Source organism: Panthera tigris, chromosome B3, assembly GCF_018350195.1.
Source record: "Panthera tigris isolate Pti1 chromosome B3, P.tigris_Pti1_mat1.1, whole genome shotgun sequence".
Classification (NCBI taxonomy): domain Eukaryota; kingdom Metazoa; phylum Chordata; class Mammalia; order Carnivora; family Felidae; genus Panthera; species Panthera tigris.
In genome coordinates, this window is record NC_056665.1 from 83,719,492 (window position 1) to 83,740,393 (window position 20,902).

At 40.1% G+C, this 20,902-nt stretch overlaps 1 protein-coding gene across 1 annotated transcript in view; it reads right to left on the reverse strand.

Moving 5' to 3' along the window:
• Positions 1-354: 354 nt before the first annotated feature.
• The window catches only part of SNX6 (sorting nexin 6), a 60,300-nt gene continuing 39,752 nt past the window's right edge, over positions 355-20,902 (reverse strand). Inside the window, exons 9-14 of the mRNA XM_042989552.1 lie at positions 19,055-19,130; positions 16,571-16,610; positions 11,285-11,371; positions 8,501-8,660; positions 8,328-8,413; positions 355-1,101 (exon numbers count right to left, since the gene is read on the reverse strand). Coding sequence (XP_042845486.1) covers positions 1,048-1,101; positions 8,328-8,413; positions 8,501-8,660; positions 11,285-11,371; positions 16,571-16,610; positions 19,055-19,130 — 503 coding nt within the window. The 3' untranslated portion in view covers positions 355-1,047. The remainder of the gene's footprint in view (positions 1,102-8,327; positions 8,414-8,500; positions 8,661-11,284; positions 11,372-16,570; positions 16,611-19,054; positions 19,131-20,902) is intronic.

The window sequence follows — 20,902 nt, forward strand, 5'->3', positions numbered from 1 at the left end:
CAATCTGTACACTAGTAGAACTATCAAGTGGCTCGATGGCGTGTCTCAGGGTTAACTGGCCCGGCTAGGGATGGAATTCAGGAAACCATCACAGACGGACCATTCTGCTGCCTCCTGTATTTTAGAAACAGCTGTTTCGAACCTGCCTCTGCCCAATTCCATCTTCTAGGAAAGGCTGAGAGCACACAGAGAAGCAGTTCATTCTTTCATAAGGGGATTGGTGAACCTGGTTCAACATGCCATTTTCAGAGAAAAAAGAGAAAAGACCTGCACTGTAAAGCATAACGAAGGAGTAGATTGATTATAGCTACTCCAAATTTTAGAGTGATACAATGACCACAGAGTTAAAAACTATCACTGTTACCACGGTTTATTTGACAATAGTCGGTTTAGTCTACAAGTTTAAGGCAAACATACTAATGCAGTTGCTTTTCATCAGAAATCATACTTATAAAGATTACATAAAGTCTGTCCCAAAACTTCTAAGAAATGTTCATTAATTAAAAATAAGTCTGATTAAGATGCTTTTACCAGGATACATGGATGAACTAAGGTGGCATACAATGTTTTTAAAAAAACAAAACAAAACATAACAAAAACACCAAGAGAAAACAAAAGGTAATGGCAACCTTTATCTTGTCTGAACAATGCATCTTTGAAAGGGTTAAACATCAGAAATTACTTAAAGGGAAATAAGATTGGCAGCCGTAAGGAACGCTATTCAGAAAATAAAGACGGTTACAGAGGCTACTTAAAAAAAGGACTGAACGCTGGGCTTCGGAAGAGGAGGAGCGCACGGTGATGGACAACCGTCCCAGGGAGCACACGGGGAGCTGCAGGAGGGCAGCGTTCCACCACACAGACGGACGGACCCGCAAAACCCGTGGACGGCACCGCTCCATCGCTTCTCAGAAAAAAAGGAGAGTAGATGCACTTGGTCAGCTGTTTCTTTTGTTTCCAGTGAGCAGTAAATGCCTAATCTCATTAAGAAAACAAAAATAAAATCTGAAGGAAGGCAGCCCTTTTTAACCAAAGGCGGAGTGTGGCTTATGTGTCTCCATTTAACACTGCCAAGCAGTTCTGCAGCAACTGTAGGTTACCCTAAAAAGGAAGGGAAAATAAATCATGAAGTGCAGACAGCCTGGAAGAGTTGCAGTGAAAATATAACAGCGCTGGGAATCCCGTAACTAACGCCACCTTTATTAAGACAACAGAACTCCGGAAACAGCTACTCACTATCCACACACGTACGGGTTTAAAGACATAAAACCGTATCATTTGTTTCACGTACAATGTTTTCCACACACCAGATTTCTTCAGGACATTTCCGTCTAGATCAGTATTATGGTTTTGAATTACTCGGCATGATTCTAATGAGGGATGAAACATGCCCTGTGTGTCCAAGTCAAACTACCGGACGTTTTGCAAGACCGGTTCTTATCACTTTCCTCTAGCCGTTAAAATCTGTGTATTAGAGTAGAGGTATATTAAATTATAACATACGCTTTCACGACTAAAGTAGTGAGTGATACCAGTTTTTATACACATAGCCGTAAGTTCCCGTACAACGGCAATCTGTAACATTCAGACAGACCTACGTACCCATTTGTAAAGCATGGGCGCTGGCATCCAAATTTAGACACGTGTCCGGACAAATGTAAGCATATATGGATTACACCGATAAATACATGGGGTAAAGGAAAACCTCTTCCTTCCAGTAAGTAGAAAGCCAACTAAAACGATGCGATTAGAAAAGTGACCGTCTGGCAGCCACCACAATAATCGACTGAGGCAAAAGTCATGAACGGTGGCTTTGAGCATAAGGCTGAAATGCCAATACCGTAGCCATTAGGTACGTAGGGCGATGGAAAATTTAAATTTCTGTTAATTAAAGTTAAATAAAAACTCAGTTTCTCAGTTGCACCACCCACATTTCAAGTGTAAGCGTTTGACGGCCACGTGTGGCTACTTAGTGGCTACCGTACCAGACAGTGCTGATGACAGAATACTTCCATCATCACACAAAATTCTATGGGACAGTGCTGGGTAAGCGATGGGGTATTTACACAGTCCCAAGTATCTCCCCACAGAATACTTCTTCATTTCAAAGTGTAGTAACTTGGCCACTGAGAAACCTGCAGACATCATCACTTGAACCAAATGATCAAAGTCAGACATTGCCAGCGAGGCAACTCATCAACAGCATGTACCTCCTGAAAGGATGCAGCAACGAGAAGGTCCGAGCACCACTTCTGGGCAATTCCTGCCACAGGTGGGGAATCTAAACTCAATAACTAGACGAACCCAAAGCGAGGGACATTTTACAGACCTGTGCTTTTCAGTGTCCAATGTTATGAAATACAAAGACTCAGGAACTTTCCGGGTTCAGGAAGTCTAAAACAACACGTGCCGGGGGTGCGGGGCGGGGAGGGCACCTGGCTGGCCCAGTTGGTAGAGTGCGCGACTCTCGACTCTCTCGATCCTGGAGGTCTTGAATTCAAGCCCTACAGCGGGTGTAGAGCTCATCCCAATAAAAACGAAAAGTCACGCCTGGGTGGCTCTGTCGGTTAAGTGTCCGACTCTCGGTTTCTGCTCAGGTCACGATCTCACAGTCTCGGTTTCGTGAGTTGGAGCCCTCCCCCACCCCACCCTGACAGCGCCGGAGCCTGCCTTGGGATTCTCTCTCTCTCTCTCTCTCTCTCTCTCTCTCTCTCGCTCGCTCTGCCTCTCCCCTTCTCCCACGTGTGCGCTCGTGCTCTCTCTCGCTCGCTCTCTCAAAATAAATACATAAACTTAAAAAATAAATAAAAAGACCTGTGCGCCGAATGTCATGTATTATCTTGAGTATCCTTTTGCCACTAAAGACATTATTCTTTATTAGACAACTGGTGGCATAAAAGTCTGTGGATTAGATAATAGTACTGTATCCATAGTAATTTCCTGATCTTTGTAATTGCTCCAAGTATTCAAGAGAATTATTTGGTGTTAGGAAATCGACACTGAAGTGTTTAAGAGCCAAGAGACTTCCTATCTGCAACCTAAATGGTTTAAGACAAAAACAGGTATGTATAAGGGCAGGGGTGTGGTGTGTGTGTGTACTGTGTAAAGAGGAAAAGTAAAGAGGGAGGGAGGAAGAGGGGGAGGGGAGGACAGAGCGAACATGACAATATGCACATTTGAGGACTCTAGTGACAACTATCCAGGGATTCTTTGTACTTTTCTTGCAACTTTACTGAGCGCCTGAAATTGGGTGACAATAAACATTTAAGAATTTCAAGTGCCCCAGTAACTGTCAATATTGTGCCAGTATAACGATGGAACTGTGACAGATGATTCTGAGCCTGTCTGTGTTTCTGACATGATCTTCTTAAAGGTATATCCCTCCAGTGGGACTAAGTCCAAGGATACACATCCTGCACTTGACACACTGCCAAAGCCCTGCAGAAGGGTGTACCCTGGTCCACACTTACCCACCAGGCACGAGGACTCCACGCCCTCATAGGCAGCAGTAGCATCACCTTTTTTTTTTTTTTTTTTTTTTTTTGGTCCGCTGCCTTTATCATACATTCTATGCTTCATTAATAAAGTATCTGAGACTATCTTCAAGGACACAAAAGTGACCAAATGACCTAATTTTCTGTTATAACCAGGTTCCAATACATGGCAAGACATATCCCGGTTATAATGAATGAAATCCTAAGTAGTTTTAAACCATCTGGATGTAAATTTAACCAATGTCTAATCTCTTTGGAATAACTTATATGGATTCTGGGACCAAAATGGGACTTTGTTCAGATTTGCAAAATCATCAAGAAACCTCAGACGAGAGGGCAGGGTTTCTCAACCTCGGTGTTTTTTGTTTTTTTTTTTTTTAAGCTTTATTTATTATTTTTTTAAATGTTTATTTTATTTTATTTTTGAGAGAGACACACACACACACACACAGAGAGAGAGAGAGAGAGAGAGAGAGAGAGAGAGAGAGAAGAGAATCCCAAGCACGCTCCACGGTTATCAGTGCAGAGCTGGACACGGGGCTCGAACTCACAAACCCGTGAGATCATGACATGAGCGGAAACCAAGAGTCAGACGCTTAACTGACTGAGCCACCCAGGCGCCCCAAGTTTTGTTTATTAAAGTAATCTCTCTACACCCAACGTGGGGCTTGAACTGGCAACTCCGAGATCGAGAGTCACACGTTCTTCCGACCGAGCCAGCCAGGCACCACCCACCCTACCCCCCATTTAAAAAAAAAGTTTATTTTATCATTATTTTTAAAATTTATTATCATTTTCTTAGGTAGGTCAAGAGGCGGATGCTTGACTGACTGAGCCACCCAGGCGCCCCTGAACGATTTTATTTTTAAAGTCATCTCTACACCCGACGTGGGGCTCGGACCTACAACCCTGAGAACACGAGTTGCACGCTCCACCGACTGAGCCATCCAGTCTCAGTGTCCCTCAGTCTCGGCACACTTGACGTATTTGGGGCTGTGGAATCCTTTCCAATGGGGGCTCTCCTGTGCCCTGTCAAAAGTTTAGCAGCATTCCTGCCCTCTGCGCCCTACATACCGGTCGTAAACCCACCCATCCTCCGTTGTGACTACCAGACACGTCTCCAGAAATTGCTAAATGTCTCCCGGGAGGCAAAACTGCCTCTAGTCGAGAGAGCCACTGGAGTAGAAGACCCATCAGAGAACACATTTCAGAAAGGACCTGAAAAGCACAGAAATCTGGAAACCAGAGGCTGACAACCATGTATATAGTAAGGGTCAGCAAACTCTCTGTAAAGGGCTTAGTAAACACATAGTAAACATTTTAGACTTTGAGAGACATGTGGTCTCTGTTTTGCTGTAGTATGAAAGCAACCACAGACAGGGCACAAAGGAACGAGCTTGGCTGTATTCCAGTAAAACTTCACTTACAGATGAAATCTAAATTTCACGTAATTATCACGTGTCATGAAATATTATTCTTTCGCCTTTTTTTAAAGAACCACTGAGGGGCACCTGGGTGGCTCAGCCGGTCAAGCGTCGTCCGACTCTCGATTTCGGCTCAGGTCATGATCTCACGGTTGGTCGTGAGATCAGCCCCGCCTGGGATTCTGCACTGGGCGTGGAGCCTGCTTAACATACTCTCTCTCCGGGACACCTGGGTGGCTCTTTCGGGTAGGTGTCTGACTCTTGGGTTTCGGCTCAGGTCATGGTCTGGCGGTTAGGGAGTTCAAGCCCTACATCGGGCTTCACGCTGACAGTGAGGAGCCTGCTTGGTGTTCTCTCTCTCTCTCTCTCTCTCTCTCTCTCTCTCTCCCCCTCTCCCTCTCTCCCTCTCTCCCTCTCTCTCTCCCTGTCTCTCTCTGCCCCTTCCCTGCTCGTGCTCTATCTCTCTCTCCCTCTCAAAAAACCAACGCCATTCTTGGCTCACAGGCTACACAAAAACAGGCAGACTGTACTTTGCTAATCCTTCCTTAAACCTATTAACAAAATCCTGAATAGATTTTATAACCTCCTTACAAAGAACAAACATGGTGAACATTAGAAACCAACACGGGTGCAGTAACAATAAATCGTGCCAACCTTATCGAAGTATTTTCTTTTGAGAGGGTGATTAGACCAGGAAATCCGTAATATATAGCTTCATTGTAATGAGGAATTGGATGCTTCTTGTATCCATCACAGATAAAAGGGAAACGGCTGATGATAGTATAAATAGGTGAATTCCTAGCTACCCAAATAACCATCACCAAAGAATACTCATTAATAACTTAATATCAATTAGTATAGAAAGAAAGGGAGGGAACTAAAAATTCAGCCTTTTTGGGTACCGTGCACTTATCCAATTAGATGAACCAATGTTGACTCCTTTGGTCCCGATCAATCTTTTAAAGTAAAACTTAGATGACGACATAAAAGGGAAGTTCATACAAACTACAAATGTCCATCACTTGGGAGTAATAACCACTCTCCTAGTCAACTACTATATGATCAAATCGAAGTTTCCAAAAGATCTCACGCTGGGCTGAAACTAGCAAGCTACAATTTGACAGACATAACTGTGGCCTGCAACTTCATTTTAAAAATTAAATGCTCCGTACATGAAACAGTTCTAGAGACCTGTTGCACGACGATGTGAATATACTTAACAAGGCTGAACCGTACACTTTAAAAGTGGGTAAGACGGTACATTTATGTGTTTTTTACCACAAAAATGAAAACTATTACTACAAAGAATTAAACACACAACTATAGGTTGGAGGCTCGAAAACAGACCAAGAAGGAGGAGGAGAAGGAGGAGAAGATGTGTGATTATAAGCCAAATCAAGCTGGTGTAAGATGGTGCTAAAAAAACCCAAAACACAAAAGAACCAAAAAACAAAAAAACAAACCCTTATACGAAAAGCAAAAAGAAAAAGAAAAAAAAAAAAGAAAAAACACAAAAAACCCTTATGCCTCTAAAACTGCCGTAAGAAGAAACGTATACAATAATAAGTCCACGTATGGAAAGGTGTTTCCATTTCTGGGTGCAATATTGAAAAAAAAAATTTTAATGTTTATTTACTTTTTTTTTTTTTTTTTTTTTTTTTTTTTGAGAAAGAGAGAGAGAGACATAGAGACGGAGAGAGACAGAGCATGAGCAGGGGAGGGGCAGAGAGAGAAAAGAGGGAGACACAGAATCCGAAGCAATTCCAGGCTCTGAGCTGTCAGCACAGAGCCCGACGTCGGGCTCGAACTCACGAACTGTGAGATCGTGAGATCGTGACCTGAGCCAAAGACAGAGGCCTACCCAACTGAGCCACCAAGGGGCCCCTGCATGCAATATTTGAAAACAGCAATGACCTAGTGTAATAATATAAAAAGCTTATTGAAATGTATGGGATAAAATATATTTAGCTCAAAGATGTCTAGCTTGTAGGAGAGAATATATTCAAATATTTGAGGGTAATATATCCAAATGTTTCTGTGGGAGAAATTAAATTCATTTTTCTTTCTTTTTTTAAAGCCAACCCATTTATTTTGAGAGTTTGAGAGAGACAGAGAGCGCGAGCGAGCGAGCGCACGAGCGGGGAGGGGCAGGGAGAGAGAGAACCCCAAGCAGACTCCACGCAGAGTTGGACGCAGGGCTCCTCCAGCTGACAAACTGTGAGACAGACCATGACCTGACCAAAACCAAGAGTCGGATCCTCAAACGACAGAGCCACCCAGGCATCCGTCAAATTTATCTTTCTTATTTCACATGACAAAACTCTGACCAATTTGTCAAAGTGACACACAAGCAGCTTTCTGTGCGTTATGGAGTGTCCCGAACGTCTTAGTAGAGTCTCAAGCTTTTTAATGACTTTCAAAGTGTAAATACTATAAATATATTAAAAAAACAAAACAAAACACTAACAAGTTTATTTAAATTTCATTAATACTTATAATTTGGGGAATTTTGAATATATTTTTACTTTCAGTCCTTCTGGATTGAAGCCAGCAAATATTGAATTTTTAAAGAAGTTTTTATTAAAGATAGATTTATCTTTTTTAAGCAGTCAAAAATGATACTGGTTTCCATATTAGGTACTAGGGTCTTGCAGAGCTGACCGCTTAGAGAAATTGTACGTATTATTCTTGCTTGAATTAGATGATCTTTAAGTTCGCTGGCAATTCTAAGATTCTCTAGTTCTAACCTTATTAGAAGGCTTGGGCCAAGCTTTATCTTAACTACAAGAAAGGGCTGAATCTGGAGGAAACAAACACTATAAAAAACCCTGGGCGAAGGATATTTATTTACTAACATTAAATTATCCTGAAGTACTAAAATGATCTTCAAAAATTAGCATTCCAATTATAATTCATTCTAATCCAGGAATGGTTCTTCCAATATCCCTCCAGAAAGAAACTGTCATTAAAGGATTATTATCAATTCCATAACTGACTCCTTCCTTCCTCCCTGCCTTCCCCTCTTTCTTTTTTTTTAAGTAATCTCTACACCCAACACCCAACGTGGGGCTCAAACTCACATCCAGGAGATCAAGAGTCACATGCTCCACCGAATGAGCCGGCCAGGCACCCCATAATTCATTCATTCATTCATTCATTCATTCATTCATTTCTTTCTTTCTTTCTCTCTCTCTCTCTCTCCCTCCCTCCCTCCCTTTTCTTTTTAATGTGCATTTTTTTACTTTTGCGGGGGAAGGGCACAGAGGGGGGACAGAGGATCTGAAAGGGGGCCGCACAGCCTAACGTGGGACTTGAAACTCACCAATCGTGAGGACCCAGGTGTCCCAAGACTGACTCATTTCTAAATTATAAGTCACGTAAAATATTAAACCTTGACTATGACACTAACCTTTGCATGCTTCAGTTCTAACTCTGCCAGTTCCACTAAATTTTTTCTGAATGCGGCAACTCTTCTCGTCTTAAAATCTATAAGTTCTGTGAACAAAAGAAATTAGGATTAACTATTTAATTCACATAATAGTTGAAGGTATACCGTATAATTAAAGGTTAATATAACAGTACCTTGTTTTGCAGATTCAGATATTTTTTCAAATTTCTGACAACATAATTGTTGGGATGTCTCAGCCTGAAGAACATCTTTATTTTTCGCTCTTGCTTTATCCAGTGCTTTATTAGCATTTTCATAATCCACTAGTGACCTAGATCTTCGATAGAGGAGATCCTATACAACAGAATGCTTCACAGTAAGACACACTGCGTGTTTCGAACAGTTACGGGCAACCACCACCACCCCACTGCCCCCATCATCATCAGAGCTAACGCTTACGCCATGAAGATCACATGCCAGTCACCCTCCAAATGGCCTTTATAACAGCTTTACGGAGATGTAATTCACACACAGACAACTCGTTCCAAGTGCACAATTCACGGGTTTTTGGTGTGCTGGCAGAGTTGTATAACCATCACCACCATCAATTTTGGAGCATTTTTGTCGATCAAAAAGAAACCCCACATCCATCAGCAGTCATTCTTCATTTCCTCCTTGCCACCCCCCAACCCCTCCCCCCCCCCCCCAACCCTAGACAACCGCTGATCTGCTTTCTGTCTCTATAGATTTGCCTATTCTGGGTGTGCCATGAAAACAAAAATGGAATCACGTAATATGTGGCCTTTTCTGTCTGGCTTTCTTCACACAGCATAAAGTTTCGAGTTCATTCATGTTATAACTGAATCAGTACTTCATTCCTCTTGACTGTTAAATAATATTTCGCCGTAAGGACAGACACACCACATGGATGTGTCCGTTCACCAGGGGAGAGACATTTGTTTCCACACTCTGCCTATTATGAATAATGCTGTTATGAACATTTGTGTATAAGTCTGTGTGGGAACATGTCTTCCTTTCTCTTTCTATCTCATTACTTAGGGGTGGAATTGCTGGGTCACTTGGTAATTCTATGTTCAACCTTTTGAGAAACTGCCAGACTGTTTTCCAAAGTGGCTGCACCATTTTACATTTCTGCAGACGCTGTACGAGTGTCCCAATTTCTCCACATCCTTGGCAACACTTATCTTTTTGATTAAAGCCACCTGGTGGTGTGAAGTGGTATCACGCTGTGGTTTTACTTTATAAAGATTTAATTAATTATTGAAAGCAATTTTTAAAAAAGGTTTATTCACTTTTGAGAGAGACAGAGACAGAGCAGAAGCGGGGGAGGGCAGAGAGAATGGGAGACAGAATCTGAAGTAGGGTCCATGCTCTGAGCCGTCAGCACAGAGCCCGTTGTGGGGCTCGAATCCACAAACCATGAGACCATAACCTGAGCCAAAGTTGGACACCTAACCGAATGAGCCACCCAGGTGCCCCTTACTTATTAATTTTTTTTAAGTTCATTTGTTTTGGGAGAGAGAACAAGAGTGGGTGGGGCAGATAGGAGGAGAGAGAAAATCCCAAGTAGGCTCCACACTATCATTGTGGAGACTGATGTGGGGCTTGAGCTCATGAATCGTGGGTTCATGACCTGAGCCAAAAAGAAGAGTCAGACACTTATTCAACTGAGCCACCCAGGCACCACTAATGATTTTATGTTTTAAGTAATCTCTACACCCAATGTGGGGCTTGAACTCAAGACCCTGAGATCAAGAGTCACATGTGCTATAAACTAAGCCAGCCAGGTGCCCCAAGGCCTATTTATAATTTGATAAGGAATGAAAAGCTGGTGTACAAATCACCACTGACCACATGGGAATTTTCTGTACAATACATACCGATTCATAAATTAACACAAAATTTGGAATATCTGAGCCACTAAGTTTCAGTGCTTTTTTCAGTTGTTTCTGTTAAACATTTTTTGGATAGTAAGAGTTTTAGTCTTGCACATACACAGACTTCCAAAGGAAATTTGGGTTCCCTGGGTGGCTCAGTTGGTTGAGTGATTGACTCTTGATTTTGGCTGAGGTCATGATCTTGCGGTTGGTGGGTTTGAGCCCCAGGTCGGTCTCTGCACTGATAGTGCAGAGCCTGCTGGGATTCTCAGTCTCCCTCTCTCTCTGCCCCTACTCCCCCTCTTCACTCTCAAAAAAAAAAAAGGAAATTTGAGTCGCCTTAAAATAAAACACATTCTGATTTTAGAGCTCATTTACCCCCAAAAGATATATATAGACCAAATTAGGACTCCTTTAGCTACGGGGTTTACTTTTTGTTTTGTAGGCATTTTACCTGAATTACTACACCAAATTCATTAAAAAAAAAAAAAATTCTAATCTATACTGTATCAGAAGCTTATAGAGGAGACATTATTTTTAGTTATTTTTTAATTTTATTATTATTTTTAATAATTTTTTAAAAAATGTTTATTTTTTGAGAGACAGAGTGAGAGAGCACATGTGTGCACAAGCCGGGAAAGGACAGAGAGAAAGGGAGACACAGAATCCGAGGCAGGTTCCAGGCTCCAAGCTGTCAGCGCAGAGCCTAATGTGGGGCTCGAACTCATGAACCACAAGATCATGACCTGAGCCAAAGCCGGATGCATAACTGACAGAGCCACCCAAGTGCCCCAAGTTTTTATTCTTTTAAATAAGCACTAGGCCCAACACGGGGCATGAAGTCATGACCCCAACATTTAGAGTTGCATGCTCTACCAACTGAGCCAGTCAGGCACCCCAATAGAGGAAACATTTATGTGGGGTTCCCTGACCTACAATTTATAAAAGGAGAAAAAAATTAACACTTGAGAATATAATTTAAAATCAACAAATAATTTTTAATAACCTTAAATCTAACTTCTAAAGAGATGGCTTTTAATAAAACAGTCCTTTTTAAAAAACAGTGAACAGTCAAGTTACCTTAGCAGCTTGAGATTCCCTTAAGTAATATTTTAAAAGGTCAGAAAGTTTGAGGTCCTCATCAGCAGACACTCGTGCTTCTATTTTCTGAAAAAGGGGAAAAAACCAGGCATTTAATTAACACATAGTCTATACCCCACATTTTCTTTCTCAATTACTGTAAAAAAATTAAAGTTATAAATATCTATAGTATCCACTCCTATTTAACCTAAGTTTCCCCACCCTCTCCTTTCTACTAGCCTATTACTTTTCTTCATGATTATGATAAGAAATGAACAGAAAAAAGAAGGAGATCAAATGAAATTAGTGAGTTTATGGAAGGACTCGATATCTGATTCAAGTTCCCAGCTAGACTGTGTTTCAGTACCATCTTTCAGCACTTACATTTTCTCTTGTTACTTCCTTTCAATGATATGTACACATGATTTTAAAGCGTTAGAGGCTGACGATGGTAGGCTAGGTAACAAACCAATCTGCCTACTGAGAACAACCAGAAAATACAGTCAAAACATTACCAAAATGTGCCTGAAGACACCACAGAGTAATAAACAGATGTGGTTAGTTTGAGTTGGGATAAAATGGGAAACAGCCACTTCAGACTAAAAAGATGCAACTCTTCAGTCTGGAGAGACAGAGGATAAAGATGTATTATGTCAACCAAATATAATATAGGGACCTTGTTGGAATCTAAGTCAGATGAACTCCACTGTAAAAAGCCATTTGAGGCAACTGGGAACATGTATATAGCAAGAATTTGGTGACATCAAGGGAAATCATTGATAACTGTATTGACTATATTAAAATTCTTATCTTTTTAAAAAAATGTTTATTTATTTTGAGAATGAGATAGAGGGAGGGAACCTCAAGCAGACTCTGCACTCAGCGCAGAGCCCAACAAAGGACTCGATCCCACGAACCATGAGATCATGACCTGTGCTGAAATCAGGAGTTGGAGGTTTTACTGACTGAGCCACCCAGGTGCCCCTAATTCTTATCTTTAAAAAAAAGACAGATGTGCACAAAGGGCAGAAACAGAATGAATATGGACATTTTGGGGAAAAAGCACTTTAAGCAATGTAGAAAATGTTAACATTCAGGAAATCTGGGTGACCCATGTATAGGAATTCCTTGTACTATTCTCACAATGTTTCTGTGGGTCTGAAATTCCTGTTGAAATAAAGTTACAATTTAAAAACCCTACACATCCAGGGCACCTGGGTGCTCAGTCAGTTAAGCATCCAACTTCGGCTCAGGTCATGATCTCAGTTTGTGAGTTCAAGCCCCACATCTGGCTCTGTGCTGACAGCTCAGTATGGAGCCTACTTTGAATTCTGTGTCTCCCTCTCTCTCTGTTCCTCCCCCACTCATGCTCTGTCTCTCTCTCTCTCCTTCAAAAATAAATAAAACATTAAAAAAAATTAAAGATAAAAACCCTATACATCCAACAGAATAACTAAAAAAAGACAACAGCAAGTACTGCAAGCTGTGTAGCAACCCCAATGCTCACATTTATTCTGATGGGAATGTAAGTTGGTACAATCGCTTTGGGAAACGGTTTGGCACGATCTATGAAAGCTTTTCACATGGATACCGTAAGACCCCTAATTCCCCTCCTGGTTATATATACCGAACAAGTATCTACCTGTTTTCAGCTGAAACTATCTAAGAATGGTCTTAGAAGTACTATTTGTAAAGAGTCACAAACTAGAAACGATCCAAATGCCTACCAACAGTAGGACAAATGAATACATTTAGTCATATTCTTGCCAAGGAAAGGTATATAGCAATGAATGAAGGAATGAAGGAACTATACCTACATGCAACAACATGGATGAATTGGGGCTCCTGGGTGGTTCAGTCAGCTAAGTGTTTGATTCTTCATTTTGGCTCAGATCATGATCTCATGGTTTGTGAGACTGAGCCCCCAGCCGGGCACTGTGCTGGTAGCATGGAGCCTGCTTGGGATTCTTTCTCTCTTCCTCGCTCTCTGCCCCTCCCCCCACTTGTGCACTTGTTCGCGCATACTCTCTCTCTCTCTCTCTCAGTAAATAAACTTAAAACCAAACCAAAAAAACCCCAAAAAACAAAAAATGCAGGGGTGCCTTCGTGGCTCAGTTAAGCATCCGACTCTGGATTTTGGCTCAGGTTTCTCATGGTTCATGAGTTTGAGCTCTGCATGGGGCTCCATGCTGTAGTGTGGAGCCTACTTGGGATTCTCTCTCTCCCTCTCTCTGCTCCTCTCCAGCTCTCTCTCTTTCAAAGTAAATAAACTGAAAAGAAAAAAAAAAAAAAGGAAAAGTACTTCTCTCTCTTCTGAAAAAGGAAAAAAAAAAAAAAACGAACACAGATGAATCTTTTGTATGTAATGCTGAGTAAATGGAACCAGACATAAAAGAATACATAGTGCATGAAGCATTTACATAAAATATGAAAATAAGATTAATCTCTGCTGTTAGAAGCTAAGATAGTGGTTTTCCTTGCAGGAGGTGGTGACTCAGAAAGCAGCTGAAGGGGGGCAGGGCATGCTTTTTTTGTTTTTTAAGTTTACTTATTTTGAGAGAGAGAATCAGCGAGTGTGCATGTGCAGAAGGGGGGAGGGGCAAAATAGAGGGGGTAGAGAGAATCCCAAGCAGGCTTAGCAATGTCATTGTGGAGCCCAATGTGGGGCTCAAACTCATGAACCGTGAGATCATGACCTGAACCAAAATCAAGAGTTGGATGCTTAACCGACTGAGCCACCCAGGTGCCCCTAAATGTTCTATTTCTTGATCTGGGTGTTCATTATATGGGTGTGTTAAATTTGTTAAATTTCACTGAGCTGTATACTTCTCATATATGCTCTTTCCTATATGTAAAATATATTTCAATAAAAAGTTAGCAAAAACCTTGAAGCTTAAGAAACATTCCCTTACAGAGAAATAAACTTATGAACCTAACAATAAATGCACAGACATAAAATATATTCAAAATTGATTTACATAAATTTAGATAAACTGATTTAGATAAATCTAGGTAACATGTTAGATGGAAGTTGGGTGCTTTTAAATTTTTTTTTTTTAATGTTTATTTATTTTTGAGACAGAGAGAGACAGAGCATGAATGGGGGGAGGGTCAGAGAGAGAGGGAGATACAGAATCCAAAGCAGGCTCCAGGCTCTGAGCTGTCAGCACAGAGCCCGACGCGGGGCTCGAACTCATGGACCATGAGATCATGACCTGAGCCGAAGTCGGACGCTTAACCGACTAAGCCACCCAGGCGCCCCTAAAGTTGGGTGCTTTTAAATATGGCTCCTCTCTCCTTCCACTAAGAAGGAGTAGGGGTATGTATGTATGTATTCCCTTCCCTTGATTCTGGGCCCTAACATTGCTTGATCAATACAAAAGTGATGCTGTGCCAGTTTCAAGGCCTTAATGAAACTAGCAATTTTCACTTCCCATTTTTCAGGATGCTTGCTTTCAAGCCACCATACTGTGAGGAAGCCTAAGCAGCTCCATGGAAAAGCAACATGCAAATGTTACAGCCAATAGCCCCGGCTAAAGTCTCGGTTGGTAGCCAGTATCACCCCCAGACATCTGAGTGAAAGAGCCTTCAGAGGATTCTAGCCCACAGCCTTCATATGTTCCCTGTTGAGGCCCCAGACATCATGGAGTAAAGGCAAGCCACCTCTGTTCTGCCTTTTGTGAATTCGTGACCCAAAGAATTCATTAGCATAATAAAATGGCTGTCGTTTTAAGCTATTGATTTTAGGATGGTTTGTGCCACAGCAATAATAACCAGAACAACACCAAGACACCAAAAGAAATGAAGACTGTGGTGCCTATGGCAACGTGCCATCTAGATCTCCTTCATGAGAAATTGCTTGCTGCAAGGAGCATAGTTTGTTCAGAGTCCCAGCTGCAATCTCTCTAGATCAGAACAATATTCATCCCAAGGTTATGATACATCCTTCCCTCCTTGCCTCAGCTGCACCCAATGACAGAGCACAGGGGCAGTAGCACTAGCCCAGTCTTGCTTATGCAGTACTGCCTCTAATGAGCAACTTTGGCTGAGGACTCCCTTTTGATCTGGACAAAACTTTCTTAAGACTGCGCTATAGTCTGAAACTCCTCCTACCAAGTCCCTCTCCTTTCCCAGGTGTAGACCTGCACTATGGTCTGAAGTCTCTTCATGTCTATCCTGCTCCTCCCTCTTTGTTCTTCCCAATGAATCTCTTGCATGTCTAATCTCATCTTGACATTTACTTCTGCAAAAATACTAACTCATAAAGCTATTCTATGATACTTCCCTATTCTTTTGATGTAAACACACAGGAAACAACTGTATCTTCCTGGAAAATGCTCATTTGTACAAATACCAAAAGTGAAATAATGGGCTTTCGGGACCCTTCACTACAACAACATTTATGTATTTAATGATGGTTTCCTTTGTAAGAAAATAACTCCTTTTCTTTTACTTATCTTCACTATCTATTATTCAATTGACAAAGTCACGTTGAAATCAGATTTCTACAATGGACTAGCCACTTCCAATCTCAGGTAAGTGCCATTAAACACATAATAAACATTTCATTATTCTCTGAACTTCATCAAAGTGTTTTAATATTGTATCTAAGACTAATCCCTGAAAATCAAGACTACATCAATATTAAAGCATTATTGCTATTTAACCTTTTTTGCAGTTGTGTATTTGCCTCATATTGTTAAACTCACTTTTTTTTTTAAATGTTTATTTTTAAGAGAGAGAGAGCGTGAGCAGGGGAGGGGCAGAGGGAGATGGGGACAGAGGATCCTAAGCGGGCTGTGTGCTGAAAGAAGCCAGCCCACTGTGGGGCTCAAACTCGTGAACCCTAAGATCATGACCTAAGCTGAAGTTGGACGCTCAGTTGAGTCACCCAAGGACACAGATATAACTCACTTTTAAACCAGTGTGTCAAGGGGAATCAAAAGCAATGCAATATTGGTAAAACTGTAATAAATCTAAAACTTTCTTCTAGCATACAAAGCCCCAGAAAAAGACCGTTCTTCATAAAAGTAAACCCAGTCTCTATAATGAACATGTTCTCTGATGAAGAATATGAACTTTTACAAATACCAAAAGGCCATAACAACAGCAACAAAAAAAATAAGTTTCCTGAAAAACAACTTACAATTTTCAAATCTAAGTCTGTTTCTTCATCCTTCTGAAGTAGAACTCATCTTTCTCAACAAAGTTAAACACAATCATAACAGGTTAAACAGTACTGTATGCAATGATTTAGACTCCCAAAGGTTAACTGATAGTACTTACTCTGGTTTTATCAAATAGTTCTGAAACTTTGAGAAAAAACCTGGAAGGGAAAAATATTTCATCAGAAGTCAGCTCTGAAATGATTTTCCAAGTCAAATGTTGAGAGAATATGCCCCCAAACTGTATTAATAATGAACACTGTTATCTCACTACAGTAATATTTGATGGTCTTGTTCAATGCAGACTTCATTTAGTTCAACATCTCTGTACTTCCACCCATATAACAGATAACTTGGAAACTGTTGTTACAGAAAATCTTACCCTTTCAAAGTAACAATCTAAGCCATATATTTATTAATTTCTAACTTTTTAAAATTCAATTTTTTTCCCTAATCTTTATATCCAATGTGGGGCTTGAACTCACAACCGCTGGATCAAAAGGTGCATGCTCCACCAACTGAGCCAGCAGGCACCCCTAAGCCATACATACATTTAAACAAAAAAAAATTTTTCCTTACATTCATTAAGTAATATGCCACATAATACTAAATAAAGCCCATGATTTCAAAATTCTTATAGAAGTACAGAACAATCAGATCCAAAGAGACAAAAGGCTGATTTAAAAGGAAAACACTAAGGCTGGAACAGCTCTTGAAGTTATTTGATAGTTATGTTTTAAATACCTTCAAATAGAGCTGCTTTGTTTTAGAAAATAACAGAAATGAGTAAACAATTTGTATCTCAAAATTCACGTTCACTTTTAACTAAATTGCCTATCTCTCAATGGTGATACCAATTAAAAAATACCCCAATGCACAGCTTTTTAAAAGAGTATTCTGTAAAATATGTAATTACTGGTGACGTTATAACTGGATGAAGGCAAGTACTATTGAAAGCTAAAACACTATTTTATGAACTTTGTTTTACTAAAAAGAACTTGCTTGACAGGTTTATGCCCAGTTACACATGGCAAGGTTGACTTTTTCTTCTTATCGAAGACTTACAAATCCTTTTTTTAAAAATTATGTTTATTCATTTTTGAGAGACAGAGAGAGACAGAGTGTGAGCAGGGGAGGGGCAGACAGAGAGGGAGACACAGAATCCAAAGCGGGCTCCAGGCTCTGGGCTGTCAGCACAGAGCCTGATGTGGGGCTCAAACTCACAGACCGTGAGATCATGAACTGAAGTCAGATGCTTAACCTACTGAGCCACCCAGGCACTCCAAGACTTATGAATTCTTAGGAAAGGTAGCATGTTAATTAATGTAAGCCATATATATATATATGCATAGTACCTTGCTTTGCTGAAAAACTTGGATCTTTGGATCTTACAGGTCTACTAAGACAAGATACACTAGAAAAAAGATTCAAGGATGTGGTTTAGAAAAAGGCATAAACTAGGAAAATAGTTTTGCCACTTAAGTTTGAAAAAAAAAAGTTTGGATTATTTTTCAATAAACAGTTGTGTTTAAACAATATTATAGGAACAACTAAAATTAACCATGGTTAGATTAATGTGGAAAGCTAACATAAATTAAATAAGGGACAACTGTGTAAGTAAACATTCAGAGAGTATTTCCATACTAACACATACAACAGCTACCCTCTGGTCACCCTAGGACTACCCTGAGATTCACTAAACTTAAAAACTAGAACTAGCCTCTCTAAAAAGTATAAACTGATACCATCATATTTTACTTTAAAAGTCAATTTGGCCTCCAAAGAAATACATACATACATATATATACCGTATATTCTAATTTCAGAACGTTTATTTATAATAAACTTCATCAAAACCTAAGAACATTTTGACATAAGTTCTGTGTCTCTTCCTTACACATACACACACGTCAGCCAATTTTCATCAAATAACACTTTGTAAATGTTAAAATATACATTAAAGTCAATTTTTATTTTTCAGATTTTCTTTTTAAATGTTTATTTTTGAGAGAGAGAGAGCACGTGAACTGGGGAGGGACAGCGAGAGAGGGAGACAGAGGATCCGAAGCAGGCTATGTGCTGATAGTAGAGAGTCCGATGTGGAGCTTGAACCCACGAACCGTGAGATCATGACCTGAGCAGAAGTCGGACACTTAAACTGAGTTCCCTAGGCGCCTCTATTTTTCAGATTTAAGAAATAAGAGAGAAAGAATAGAGGAAAAAATAACATTGATCCAAGTTTATAAAAAAGTTCCTTATTACTGATGTGTTTTGATGAAGATATTCTAAATGCCTGCTGGGTCAGGCATTCTACATGCCCAGGCTGCTAGCAAAATTTTTCTGTTTTATTTAATGTTTTAAAACTTTTTTTTTTTAATGTTTATTTTTGAGAGAGAGACAGAGTGTGAGCAGGGGAGGAGCAGAGAGAGAGGGAGACATAGAATCCAAAGCAGGCTCCAGACTCTGAGCTGTCAGCACAGAGCCCAATGCAGGGCTTGAACTCACAAACCATGAGATCATGACCTGAGCCAAAGTCAGACGCCTAACCAACTGAGCCACCCAGGCGCCCTGTGTTTTATTTAATGTTTTAAATCAGAATCCTTACTTGCATATATCTGTAGAATCCTGAGTTCCTAAAGCATATAGCGAAGAACCAATCCTATTGTAATCATCTGCAGCACCTATGGAAAAGATTGTTAGAATTTCATATATTTGTTCATTGATTCAAAAATACTTATTGAGCATTCACCCGCTAAACAAATGTGTATACAGTGTGAGATATTCCAAGTCTGGTGAAGGAAATGACAATAACTATAATATAATTTGATGGAATATTATATCAGAATATTCTATCAGAAGTAGGTAAAAACTACTTTGGGAGCAGGGGAAACCTGAGTAAGTTAGGGAAGGATTTATAGACACTACCGAGTGAGTCAGAACTTGCAGGATAAGAAAAATCTTTACCAGACAAAAGAGGGGAGAGCATTCTGGATAAAGGGCAGCGCATGGATACAGGCTAGTAAGACATAAAAGAACACAGTATATTCAGACAGCCTTCTAGAAAGAAGGCACTACAAGGATACAGAGGGGAGTGGAAGGAGTTGAAGATGGAAAAATAAATTAGAGGTATCTTGGAGGGAAAATGGGTTTTTGGGTGCCATGATAAAGTTTGGATTTGATCTTATAAGAATGGGTGTTATTAAACATTTAAAAATAACAGTAGTGGTAAAATCAACCACTGCCTGGAATAAAGACTAGAAGTGGAGAGACACAGAAGGCAGAGCAACCAACTAGGACATTTTTGGGTCCAATACTGATTGTTAGGATCAAAGTAGCAAAAATACTGACAGCAGAGAGGAACAACAAGGCTGGAAGATACTGAGGAAACCTAATAGGTAGGATTTACAATTAGGAAATCCTAATAGGTAGGATTACAAACAGGAGACCTGAGGTAGGAAGAAAAATTATGGAGCTTGGGAAGCTAGATGAATGGTGGTAGCACCATTACCCTTAGGTGCTAGGAAGCAAAGTATTCAACTTTAGCACAATACTCTTCCTATTCCTAGCACTCACCCACGGACAACTTGTTGAAAAAAGATTACTTGTTTCAGAAAAAGGATAGTACAGTGCAATGGTTAAGCTCATGGTCCTGGAACCAAACTCCTTAGAGTCTAATCCCAATTTACCAGCTATATGACCTTGAGTTTATCACTTAACTTGTGAAAGCCTTGCTTTCTTCATCTGGAAATGGGGATAATAATGGTACCAGTCTTATAAAATTACTTGGATTAAGTGAGTTAATCAATGTTACTATATTATCTGGCACACAGTGAATATAGTACTATATAAATGTTTGCTATTATTAATGAAATCCAAGACGTGTACTTTGCATGGAAATTTCCACTTATCCTCAGTAGTATGTTTATAAGGTTTTAGTGTGTTTATTCTTTAACAAAACCGTAATCCTTACATTATACTTTATATGTTGTACAAAGTTACATTCAACAGATAAGGCTGAAATTTGGTGACTATTTACTTACTGTTATTCAGAAACAGATCTATTCTGGTATCTTTCATAAAGATACTTTGAATACAAATTTTGGACTCTGAATAGGAACTTCTATATGCGAGACTTTTCACTATTAACCTAAAATTTTAAGTTAAAAAAATCACATAAAGGTTGGTTTATCAAGGCAGGTATCAAAAATGATTTGTGTCCAGTATCACATACAGTAATATTTTATACTTAAAATGACCCTGAAATTATTTATTATTTTTAATATTTAATTTTGAGAGGGAGAGAACGAGCAGGGGAGGGGCAGAGAGTGAGAGGGAGACACAGAATCCAAAGCAGGCTCCAGGCTCTGAGCTGTTAGCACAGAGCCTGACACGGGTCTCGAACCGTGAGATCATGACCTGAGCCAAAGTCGGAGGCTTAACCGACTGAGCCACC